Here is a 13,593-nt window from a genome sequence, read left to right as displayed (position 1 = left end):
CAAGCCAAAGAAGATCAGCAAAAAGTGACTCAGCTGCGACATATTTAGTTAAAAACATCCCAAAATGCTGCATATCTTCCAAGAAAAGAAGAATACGGAAAAGGAACAAACGGCAAGCAAAGAGGCAGGTGAAAACAGGGCTAAAGCCTCAGTATTGCCAAGTGGTCTTACTGGGGCCAGTGCAGGTAATTGCAAACTCTCAATAGTGCCTGTACAAGTCAAGGCCAAGAATGGTAATGCCATGGTACGTACACATGCATTTCTTGACCCAGGTAACACTGTGTCATTTTGCACAATGAAACTTGTAAATAAGCTTAATCTTGAAGGAAGAAAGTCATGGGACAAGAAAAGGTTGTTGAAACTAACATGTTTCAGGGTTTAGAGGTTTTTGGAATACACAACAAGGCATATACACACAGAAGATTATGCCCGTGCATAAAGGAAGCATCTCACATCAAAATGATCTGGATCAATAGTCATATCTGAGGAAGATGGGACTGAGATAGAGATGCTAATTGGTTTAGATGCACCAAAAACTCTGGAACCAATAGAAATACAGGTAATACCAAGTGTGAGAGATGGACCTTATGCTATCAAAACTGTATTTGAACGGACAATCAATGGACCATTAGAATGAAAGAATGATGTTGCTTAGAAACGGTCAGCAACAAGTGCCAATATTTTGTGAAACTCAACGAACCTTTGAAACAACTGTTCAAGACAGACTTTCCTAACCGCCTCGATAACGACCAAAAACCTTCAGAAGAATACAAACAGTTCTTAGAAAATCTTGCTGACAAAAATAAATCAAGAGCATCTAAACCAGTAAAGAAATTGTTTTCATAGAAAAACACTGAAAATTAATTTTTAGAAGATGCTGCAAATACTGCTGATGCGAAATCTGGGACAGGAATGAAACAAATATCTGGGAACAAATCTGAAAGTAGCTTTTGTACCCCAGATGCATCAACAGACTATGGAAAACAGTCAAAAATGTACCTTGAAGACCCAGTTAATAATGATGCAGAATACCACCTTTCAGCAATCTAAAAATCAAGATGAAAAAATTCAAACATCTCGAGTATGCTACAGCAAGACTGAAATTAGAGGTACCGATGCATCAAATAACCTTTTTTACTCCATCCAGTTACCAACTTCTCAGAAGATAACAGGAAAATTACTTTTCTATTTGAAGAAATGCAGAGAGAGAATCTAATAAAAGGTTTCAAGATAAATTTTCAGAAAATGAGACTGAATTGGATCTGGAATGACAGGAAAAGGCAACAGAATCCAGAGTGGCTACTGATGAGTTTGAAGAACCAATGTCTATAACCTTTTCTATAACCAACTGCAGAAGAGAAAGAAAATGATAAACAAGCCTGTTGTTGTGAAGGTTAAAGAGACTCGTCCATTGGAATCAAGGGCATAAGGTGTCACACTTGACCAACCAATGTTGGATGAACAAGCTGCGCAAGAGGTAATAAATTGGAACAAAAGCTTTGGAAAAAGAGAAAGAGAAAAAACCCTATCTTGTGCTCTCAGGAAAGTGAATACCTTGGAAATTAAGAATTGTGTTCAAGCACTGGATAGGACCAGGGTAAACTTTTACTTGCTTTTGAATATTTAAATGATATATAACTATGTTTGATTTTTTCTTTGTAATGGTAATTATTATTATTAGTGACATTACGCCACAAATTAATAATTAGAGGCCGGTTTTGTAAGGGTTTAAATGAATTGCAAACATATTCTACAAGAAATCAGCAGATATTGTTCATATTCTTTGAGTGTCTCCCAGTAACAGGCAGGTTCAAGGTTGTGGCTAGCTTTTTGTGTGTTTAAGATAAACAATCAGTTCTGAATTTTCTTTTGTTCTGTGAGACATAATGGAGACGGTCCAAATAATTTTATTGACCATTATTATAATCGTTTAAGTATCATTTTAATTGTTTTATCATAGTTTTACTCATATAAGAAAGTAGAGTAATGTAGTTACTAAGATATAAGGTTTTAATAAATTGTGAAAAACTCAACGCAACTTTAGTACAGACTTTTATGTCTTTAGTACAGACATAAAACAAGAGTGCTCAAGTCTTTCCAAGCAATTTTCAAGGAAGATAGTTGCAATGTGAATGGTGACGATCTGTTTCCTTGAGTAGAAGAATTTAAGACAAGAAGGTGAGATGGATGGGATTTAGAAAGAACATGAGGGGACAGTTCTTCACTCAGCGGGTGCTGGGCATATGGAACAAGCTGTCAGCCAAAGTGGTGGAGCAGGGTATCTTAGCTTTCTTTAAGAGGCACTTGAGAATTGAATGGATGGGAGGGGCTTGGAGGGGCATGGGCCTAATGTGGGAAGTGGGATGAAAGCAGGAGGGCATGTTGCTCGGAATGGACAAGCTGGGTCTGTGGGCCAGTTTCCATGCTGTTTGAACAAATGGATAAAGAATCACTACAAATCAAGAAAATGCTGAACAATAAATTGTAATTTTAAGATAATCAAAATGCAGGCAATGAAGTTCAATAACTTAGTCATAAACATCAGGTTTTATTTCTTACACCTTTTAAGTTTGACATCAGAGCATGCCTCAGCACCTAGGTCTAAAAGGAGAAATGCTCATCTGTAACATTATCCAGGCAGTCTCAAAAAAGGTGAAAGATGACTAATGGCTATTACCTGACAAAATACTCAGATGTATCCAGCAAAGACTCAAAGGCATAAGAGAGTAGAGAAAGCCAGCAAGAAAATGGACTGCCTTTTAACTTATTAGTTTGGAAGTGAACATTAGATGTATTGGCAGACAAAAGCTTTATGATGCTTCTCTACTGCTCTAATAGTAGAAATAACTTGCAAATGATTGATGGTGCATTTTCTGTTTTGAATGCACAATCAGTCATTTAAGAAAGCTTCCATTGCTAACAGTAGAATTTTCTGATGAATGGTAAATGCTTCATACACAAGTAGACATTCCAATTAAGAGTCATTTATTTTTCACTTCTAACTGAAATGATAATTTTGAGGTTCTGTTCATTCTAATTTGCCATTCTTTGCTAATGCCCACCTCGCTGTGACTTAACACATGCAGAAAGACACAACTTTTTATTCAAATACTTGTCAAGAATTAGTCAAGCTCCGTGTTCGGATTAAACTCAGATTTTCCTTTACCTTTTCTTTAACGTGATTGGAAGTGGCCACTTGTGAATTAGGAGGAGCAACTTTTTAATCTAGAGTTATAGAACAGTTACAGGCCCTTCCGGTCCATGAGACTGCACCACCCAAATACACCCATGTGACCAATTTGTTCTTCATAATTAACCCTTTAAACTCTATTTGCTTGTAAGGTTTTACCATGGAGTCATAAATTTGTATAGCCCTTCATCAACTAGCCCATAATGTCTATTTACGCTCATCCCATTTTGACGCATTAAGCACGTGGATCCTTTCCAAGAACCTGCTCAAATGTCTCTCTAGTATTTGCCTCCATCACTTCCTCTGCAATTCAACCTCCTCTGGCAGTTCATTCCATGGCACTTGGTGTGAAAAACCCTGCTCTAAGATCTTCCCCCAGTGAAACATTTTTGGAGTTATGCCGCAGCACTGAGACTGCTCTCCCTTTTAACAGAATGGACAATGCACCACATGAGAACTGACTTTAGGTTCACAGCCAAGGGAATGGAGAAGACAATGAAGATGAGTGGTAATGTTGGGGGAGAGGGCGGGAATAAAATATTTAGGTATTTGAGTGGAATCGGATTTTAAAAATTATTGAAACTATTCGCCATTATTAAAAAAATAAGATTTGGAAAGATGGAATACTTTAATAGGTAGAGTAAATTGTGTTAAGATGAATGTTTTTCCTAGAATACAATATCTTTTTCAATCAATTCCTAAAGCAATTCCTCAAAAAGATTTAAAGAATAAAATGCTTGTGATAGGAAATGTTTATGGAAAGGAAAAATGGCAAGGGTTTCTTTGGATAAATTAACACAGATTTATGATTTACAAGTTTGCAGCTCCATAATTTTATGAATTATTATAAAGCAGCTCAGATGCATTTTGTTCATGTAATATATGATTTAAATAAAATTCCAGCTTGGGTGTATGTAGAACTTAGTAAAATAGGGGAACCAAACCCACAAGGTTTTATTTATAAATGGAATTCAAAAATGTTAACAGTGAATAGAGGAATTCATATATTGAAGCATTTAATTGAGCTTTGGAATAGGGTTGATAAAGAGATTGGGGGAGGATGTTTAATGTCTAGAAAAACATCATTATTTCAGAATAGATTGATTCTGTTTTCCATGGGAAATAAAATTTTTAAAGATTTGGCAATGCCAGGGAATTAAGAAGATTGAAGATGTTTTTGAAGGAGGGAAATGTATTACTTTTAATAGAGTGAAGAGGTTCAAGGTACCTGTACCTGAGAATACTAGACTTAGATATTGTCAGATTATGGAATTTTTATGTGAAAATTTTGGTCAAGAGCCATTATTTCCAGCAGAGACAGAATTAGAATCTTTGTTGTGTAATGGAGATGTAAAGAAATTTATTTCAATGATGTATAGGTTATTACAAAAGAAAGCTCAAAAAGTAGGGGTTTATAAATCTAGACAAAGATGGGAAGTAGATTTGAATAAACAAATAGATGAATGTGATTTGATTGAGTTTTGAAGAGAGAATATGAAAAGTATTGTAACAATATTAATATTTGGGGAGAATTTATAAGATTTAGAGTAGGTCACATACATTCACACATTTTAAACAGATCTTATTTGAAGAATAAGACTGAAGAATTCACATTGCAGGATCTCTGGAGAATGTAAGCACCTTTCACAAGTAGGTGTTAATTGAACTGCTTGACCATAAAATGCTTGACCATTGTCTTGCTGGAGTCATGCTTGTCCATCAGTACCCTTTCTGCAAAGTGCTCATAGAAAGGTCACTCCTGGATTTTGTTCATCTAACAACAGATGGGAGCAGAAGAAAGAACTCCTGTTGTTTTGTTGGAGAAGGTGGGGGTTTTACAAGACACGAGTCACATGCTCTCTTTAGAATTTCATTTGGAAGAGAGAGAGAGAGAGAGTTGAGTTAACAGCTCAGTCAGTCAGTCAGTGTGTGGGACACTGACAAGTAACTGAAAAGTGCAATCCAGAGAAAACTGTTTGAAACTGATGAAAGCAAGTTCCAGAGCAGTAGATGGCTGGAAGTGCTATCTGTCTGATGTTTCTCTTGAAATAAAGGAAGGAATGGAACTCTGTGGTAGCTTGAAGTTGATTAAAAATAACTTTTGTCTCTGTGAATGTCTATTGCTGCTGGGTTTTGGGGTCCTTTGGGCTTGTAACAGTACAATAATGTGGTTAAATGTGGTTCAATATAATCTTAGTCATAAGTTATATGACCATACAAGTTTTTTAAAAAAATGAACCAGACCTTTTCAGATTTATGTTTTAGATTTGGACAGAAAATTGGTGCATTTTTCCATTCTACTTGGCAATGTCCGAGAATTAAATGTATTTGGTTAGAAATAGGTGACCCATTGGAACGAATAATGGGGATTGAATTTCCACAGGATCCAATGTAATTTTTATTGAGTGATATTAAAGATGTTAAATCTAAACTGAAATTGAATATGTATCAAAAGAAGTTTGTTTAAATTGCATTAAAGATAGCAAGAAAATATATCCCCATAACTTGGAAGTCTGATAAAGATTTGGATATAGAAAGATGGCACTTGGAAGTTCGGAGTTGTATACCACTTGAGAAAACTACTTATAATTTAAGACATAAATACCATATATTTTGGAAGATATGCCCACATTTACGAAGTGTGGGTGAGAATATTTAAATGAAGCTCTGACATTCCCTTTCTCCTTAAGGTCTCAGTATATTAAAAGAAACTTTAAAGTAATAAGCACCTCTGTTGAGGGTCTCTTGTCCTTTTTTTTCTTTTCTTTTAGTGATGTGATAGAGTGGGGGGGGCGGTGGATAGGGTTTTTTTTTAAAATTCCTTCTTTTCTTTTATATTTGTCACAAGTATTTGTGCTTGATTAGTATTATTATTTTGTGGTTTTAAATTTATAAATAAAATTTTTTAAAGTTGGGGAGAGGGGAGCAATGATGACGAGGAAAGCAGTTAATGTTATAAACAGATTTAGAAACTTGGGGGCACGGTTAGTGTAGTGGTTAGCATAACCCTATTGCAGCGCCACCGACCTGGATTTGAATTTGTTATAAGTTCTCCCCATTTCTGTATGGGTCTCCTCCGGGTGCTCCAGTATCCTCCCACATTCCAAAGATGTACGGGATTAATTGGTCATATGGTGTATTTGGGTGTTGTGGCCTCATTGGCCTGTTACTGTGCTCTATCTCTCAAATTCTTAAATTATTGCCTGTACTTTTGCTGAGTCTGGCAGATTGTGATTGTAACTTTAGACTTCATTTTCACTTTTTTTCCTGCACCTCCATAATAAACATGCATTAACCTCAACTTACATGGCTTGCAAATGTGTACTCAAACCATGCATTAGAACCTTGCAAATTATTTCCCATGTCATTTTACAGCAATAAGATAAATTTCCTTCCATTATCTGTGGATTTGATTTGCTTTTCTTTACCCATCTTTAATTCAAAAATTCAATGAACTTTAATTTTTTTTTAATATAAAATGCAGTGTTGATATTGCTAGGCCATTCCTTACCATACAAACCACTTTTATTCTAGTTAATTCACATTGCTTCTATTGTAGAGATATAAATGTAGGTTAGATCAAATATAAATGGAGATATAAATGTAGATTACATAAAATTGCCCAGGACAATTCGAACACTTGCAATACATTGGAGTGGACATCAAAATTGTGTTTGACCAATTTTTATTAACCAGGAGCAATCAATCTTCGGAAACCTGGAGGGGGGTAGGTGTTAAAATAAAGATCACCCAAAAATTTAATTGAGTACTGAAATAGGTTTGAACAGTTGAGTTCCTTATTCTTGATCCTAGGGTCTTTCTCATTTTCCTAGTTTAATTTTAAAAATATCAAAATTGCAAGATCAAAGCAGAAGGAAGAATTGAAACAGCACTGTGAATATTCAGTAAAACCCCTGGTATCTGGCACCTATGGGGATTGGTAGCTATCGGATACATGAGTTTTCTGGTTACTTGAGACTGAGTGTTGTATGAATGGAGAACTAATGCCGAGATGCGCCAATTTTAAACTTCCTTATTTTTCTACCCATTTATTTTCCAAAATATTTTTGCTGGCTGTTTGAAGTTGCTAGTTGCTTGAATTCCAGATACAGGGCTTTTGCAGTATTTGATAAAACAATATATCTGTGCAATGTACCAAGAATTCAGAAAAGCTGCAATCTTAATAACACAAGGCATTGAAAAATTAATTCTCCCTACCAGTACCTACCTCACCAGCTGGGCATTGTCATGTGGTTTACGGGTCAGTAATTTCACCTTCCTCCAGTCAAGAAACTCATTGAGTGTAGTAAATGGGTCACCAGTTATTGAGCATTTATCCATATCAGTCCAAACTTCCACACCAACCAGGGCAACACGAATGTTCAAGGATCTATAAAACTGCAATAAAATAATATTGTAAACACAGGAAAAGAAGGTGCAGCAAACCCCCAGTATCCAGGGATGGGTAGATACCAGACAAGCAAATTTTCTGGTTTGCTTGACACTCACTCTTACAATGTCTAACTAATTCACCTGCGCTAGGAATAAACAGTTTAAAAGACAAAAATACTAGACTGTACTTACATCGAGAAAACTTCACTTGTATGAATATATAAACTTAAAGAATTTTAGTTTATTTTCACTCACATTCTTTGAAAATATTTAACCATTGCTACATCCTCCCTCTCCACAGAGCTGCCTGAAAGATGAACAATATAATTATACATAATTAATCCCTCTTTCCCTCAAGTTTACAGATAAAGCCTTACAATTATACTTAAATAATATACTAATATAGATAAAGACTCTTACTAAGTAGGGAAAAGGAGACACTTTAAAATAGTCACCCCAATGGCGAGCGGCATCAACCAGCTCTTCATCCTGGGTGACACCATTTTATTCAAACAAAACTTTATTCGAATTTTATGAACAAGGAACAAGGAACTTTGTCGGCTGAATATCTTCTACCAAATGTTTTTGTGTTACTTCAGACAACATTTACCTTTACAATTATAAATTTTTATTTACATTTTTTTAAATTTATGTTTATTTTAAGATTTGAACATTGATTTTCCTTGATTTTTTTTGCCGGTTTCTTCAATTCTGAACAACAGGGTTTTTATTGAACCAGATATGATTAGTTCATGATTAATATTTGTTAAGAGTAATTTAAATTCTGAACTCCCAAAGGACACAAAAAGCCCATAGTTCATCACAAGATGCAAAAAAAATTATTTGTCTTTTAAACATTACAACACTGTTCTCTTTCATTAATCATAGTGATAAATTATTGTGATGAAGAGTAAAATAACCTATCAAAACTACTGATGTATGAATCTCCCGTGAGCACTCTCTAGTTAAAACAATAATTTCTAGACTGCCTGCTTAGGTAGATATAATGGAAGACTATCAGTAAATATTACATAAGAAAGTAAGAAATAGGAAAGGAGTCAGCCATTTGGTCCATCAAATCTGCTCCATCAGTTAATAAAATCACGGCTGATCTGGATCTGGCTCAAAGAACTGCTCAAACCAACCATCCAGGACACTCATATTTACAAAACATATACTAGTCTGCATTATACATTGCCTGTCTGTATGTGTCATGTCTGGTTGTGTGTCTTCATGTCTTGCACGGAGGACGGGAGAACGTTGTTTCATTGGGTTGTACTTATGCAATCAGATAACAATAAATTTGACTAGTCTTAGTTCCACCTACTTGCCTTTCCCCCATAATATTAATTCTCCTACTTTGCAAATAAAATCTGTCAATCAGAATTTTAAATATATTCAATGAGGTAGCCTTCACTGGTTTCCTGGGCAGAGAAGTCCATACATTAACCACTCTCTGGGAAAAGCAGTTTCTCTTCATCTCCATTCTAAATTGACTCCCTCGAATCTTGAGGATATGTCCCCTTGTTCCAGACTCATCTAACAGAGGGGGAAAAAAAAACTTTCTAACTTCTACTTTTCTACCCCTTTCATAATGTTGTTTCTACCTCTCATTCTGAACTCCAATGATTTTTGTCCCTCAATCTCTCCGCAACGCAACCCCCTCATCTCCAGAATCAACCTGGTGAAGCGCCTCTGCACCACCTCCAAAGCCAGTATATCTTTTCTTAAGTAAGGAAACCAGAACTGCACACAGTACTCCAGGAGCAGTCTCATCAGTCCCCATCCATTGGCCTTTATTGCTTGAGGGATTAAATTTAACCCACAAGCAATGAAGGTCAACATTTCACAACAGCTGGACTTTATTTTTTTTCCAAATAAAATAAGTGGTAGTCATTAGATAATCACAAACAATACTAACAAATGGTTCTGTTACGTTTCCCTCTGAAATGTGCTTCCAGGAACCAGCAGGCATAATTAATGCTGGAAAGATATTGAAATTTAAGTTGTCATTCGGAGGCAGAAATGCTCATTTTTGTAGTTGAATTTAAAAAAAAAACTCCACTTTAACATATTTGACATCGGAAACCCTGGCAAACCCTGGCAAATTTCTACAGATGTGTGGTGGAAAGTGTGCTTATTGGCTGCATCATGGTCTGGTTTGGGGATAGAGCAAAGCCCAGGATATCACAGGAAAAAACCCTCCCCACCAGTGAGAACATCCGCAGGGAATGCTGCAGTCGGAGAGCAGCAGCAGTCATCAACAATCCACACCACCCAGTTCTCATGGTTACTATCAGGAAAGAGGTCTAGGTGTCACAATTCTAACACCACCATGTTCATGAACAGCTGCTCCCCCTCCACCATCAATCAAAGGCTTATTTAAGGACTCTTACACTTTATTGTTTCTTTCTCTCTGCATTGCACAATCAGTTTTCTTACATTTCTTTATCAGTTTACATGTGTACATTGAGTACAGTTTTTTTTACACTACCAGTAAGTGGTAATTTTGCCTTGCCTACAGGAAAAAGAAACCCAGGTTTGTATGTAATGTCATGAATGTACTCGAACTATAAACCTGAACAAATGCCAAAACTTCCCAAGCTGATCTGGTGGAACACAAAAATCTTAAAATGTAATAGGACATAAGCATAGATTCTTCTCCTGTTGGGAGTCTAATGCAGAGGATAGTCTTGATGCATTATATATAACAGAGACTGGGCTGGTGAGAGGTTCAAACTGACACATCATTGCAACTCATTCACCCCAACCCCATCTGAAATCCATGCCAAATTTAATTTGGCTTGAAACTCAAGAGTCATGCATGGACATTTGCAGGTCACCACACTATTGGCCTCTTGCTATTGGGAGAGAATGAAATATAGTTTTGGTATGTAGCATCTGCAGCCAGCGTTCATAGTTCCTGACATTGCAAAATAACTGAAACAATAGGACCATACAGTGCTGTGCTTCTGGCAGAGACAAGGAAAAGAAGGGTCAGGCTCTGGTGCAGATGGGAGAAATCGTCATGGTGAAGAGCATGTAAAATATTCGGAATATTTAGTACAGAAATAGAACTTTAATGCCACACGAGCCTCCTTCTGATCTCACTCGATCAGCAAAACCTTTTTCCTTCTCCACACGTGCTTCAAACACCTTTCACGATAATGAACTCCACTTCTTTCAGATGAAAGAAGTTTCATCTGAATACTTGTTACATGATGGTCATTTATATTGATGGCTCAATGTACTTTTGTTCTCCCTTCCAAGAGGAAATAGCGTAAAAGCACGCACCAACAGATTTAAGGACACTTTCTTCCCTGCAATCATCAGATGACTGAATGCAGTCCACCACAGTGCCCTTGCTGGCTGCCAATTGATCTTTCTTTTCATTGAAACTCAACACTCTGTAATTGGGCATTTTAAACATCTGTATGCTTCTCACTGTACTAATGTGTACTTCTGGACTAAACTGAATCACAGTCTTTGTGTCTACACAATATAAATCTTTCATGATTTTACTGTTACCCATTTAGCATATCTCTTCTTCATGTTTGCTTGTTAGCTTAAACCCCTCTATTTGCCTTTGTCCTCATGACCCTATCCATTTAATTATATGGTGAACAAAATATTAAGGTTCAATACAAGTTTAACATTACTCTCAATCTTCCTCAAAATACACTCTTGGACTTAGTTTTATTTTTATGGCCTTATTAATATGCTTCAATGTTTTTCACATTCATACATTAGATATGTCAAAATCCCTTCATTTGTTTTACCCTATTTAGTCTCTTATTCTTCAAGTAATAGGAATTCTTTTTAAATTTAAATTGTTTTTTTTTAAATTTAGACATATAGCACAGGAACAGGCCCTTCTGGCCCATGAGCTCATGCTGCCCAACTACTCCAATTGACCTACACGTGGCTTCGATAACCCAGTGGTTAAAACATTGGTCTTACAAATCCGAGAGGTCACGAGTTCGTTCCTCAATGGGGCCTCATTTCTGTGAGGGGCACTGGACAAAATGGCAACTCTGTCTTTTACGGTAGACAAAAGTTAAAGAATTTCATGTATGTTACATTCTAAATGTACTATTACATGACAATAATGGAACCTTTAACTTTACATCTTGTACATGTTTGGAGAGTGGGAGAAAACCAGAATATCCAGAGGAAACACATGCAGACATGGAGAGAATATAGAAACTCCTGAAAAACAGCACAGGATTCAACCCCAAGTTTCTGGCGCTGTAATTGTGCTGTGCTAACCGCTACACTAACCATGCCACCCAGTTATTTTGCCCATATCTCTCACTTATTTCTGGTGAAGTTCATTTGCTAATTGCAATGACAATCTGGTTGAGATTTTTGCAGGTCTCCTCCTTCCTGCACCAATTTGGTGCTGTCTGAAAGTTTAGAAATTCAATTTGGTTGTAAAATTTAATATGACTTGAGAGCAACAGTAAACCCAGCACCGATTCCTGTGTGACCTCATTTTCACATTCTGCCACTCTGAACCCTTGCTTTGGTTTCTGACCTGGAGTCATCTAACTGTCTGCCACTTGTCTCTGTTTCCTTACACTCCAACCTTGTGCCCTGCAGTAGCATTAATGGTGTTTAGACTGCAGGCGTGTAATGGCACAATCAAGGATTTTTGCCGCTACATGGGCAATCTAAAAAGGAATGTGGAGGAATTTTGAGTCGATCCCTGCCCCGCGATTTATCCTGCAGGAACCTCACAACTTTTTGGAGGAAGCCTGCAGTGTATATTGTTCCAGAAAAATTTGTTTTTGGTCATCCACTCTACTGCACATCCAACCATCAGAACTGTTGCACTCAGGTATTTGCAGTCTAAAAAGGCGCCCAGTGTGAACAACCACATGGGCTTTAATTGTGTAAAATATTTCTGCAATTTTCCCGACATTACAGTTAAAAACCATAAATGGTTCTCTCTTACTCTTTTAAAGAATTCAGTGAAGGATTTTTCCTTCAGCGGACGGAACCACAGTTCTCTCGAAGCATTCTAACAGAGAAGTTATACCATACAGCTACCTGCCTGCTGGAAAATTGAACTCCAGAACTGTACAGCCACCCACACCATAATACAAAATGTCTCAATTTAATTAATTCTGCCACTTTAAAGGTTATTAGTTGTACATCCTCCCTGAACGACATCCTTGAAGTGCTAGGAGATATGCAGGAGACTGCAGATGCTGGGACTTTAAGCCAAACACAATCTTCTGGAGGAACTCATCTACCAGGGGGAGGTGCAGCATCAGGGGGAGAAAAAGAATGGTCGATGCTTCGAGCAGAAACTCTTTGTCAAGACTAAGGAAAGTGTAAAGAGGACAGGGTGAGGCAGGGGGCTAGTCGGTACTGCAGAACCAGGAAGAGGTGAAACACAATGCACAGAGGCAGGGGAACAAAGGGAAGAAGAGGAGGCAAGTAAAAAAAGGGGTCAGATAGAGCAAGATCAGCCATACAGGATGGAGTGAGTGATTAGAGGGTGAGAATGATAATATAAAGAGAGACCAGATGGAACCAAAAGGAAAGGCGGGGGGGGGGGGGGGGGTGGGAAAGAGGAGAGGAGAGAGTGGAAGAATCCAGTGCGGGAGATGGGGGTGGGACGGGGTGGTGGAACTAAAGAGGACAGAGGATGTGAATGATTGGAGAGCCGGGGTGTGGTTATTAGGAAAGGGGGAAACAAAAACAAAGGAGGGGATGGGAAAGAGCAGGTCCATTTTTAATTCATCTAATTTGTGTCTGTACCATTGAATGTCTTTGAACAATGGTTATGATTTTTGACAATTTGGTGATTTTTACATTCTCTCCTCCCTAACATAAAAATAAGATTCTTTCTATTTGCAAAACTTAGCAAATACACGAATTAGTAGTGCCGTAGTAATATTAACAGCATACATCCTTACTTAAGACTGAAGAAGCATGAAGCAAGACAGTGTTCTTCTTCAAGTTGCACCTGCCTCTGGAATGTCTGCTGCAGATTCTATCAG

At 37.2% G+C, this 13,593-nt stretch overlaps 1 protein-coding gene across 1 annotated transcript in view; it reads right to left on the bottom strand.

The window, feature by feature from the left end:
- The window catches only part of adam12b (ADAM metallopeptidase domain 12b), a 275,387-nt gene that overhangs the window by 98,658 nt on the left and 163,136 nt on the right, over positions 1-13,593 (bottom strand). The window contains exon 10 of the mRNA XM_069899558.1: positions 7,419-7,588. Coding sequence (XP_069755659.1) covers positions 7,419-7,588 — 170 coding nt within the window. The remainder of the gene's footprint in view (positions 1-7,418; positions 7,589-13,593) is intronic.

The sequence above is a fragment of the Narcine bancroftii genome, chromosome 10 (assembly GCF_036971445.1).
Source record: "Narcine bancroftii isolate sNarBan1 chromosome 10, sNarBan1.hap1, whole genome shotgun sequence".
In the NCBI taxonomy this organism is placed as follows: domain Eukaryota; kingdom Metazoa; phylum Chordata; class Chondrichthyes; order Torpediniformes; family Narcinidae; genus Narcine; species Narcine bancroftii.
Note: the sequence above shows the minus strand (reverse complement) of the source record. Positions and strands in the feature narration are given on the sequence as shown.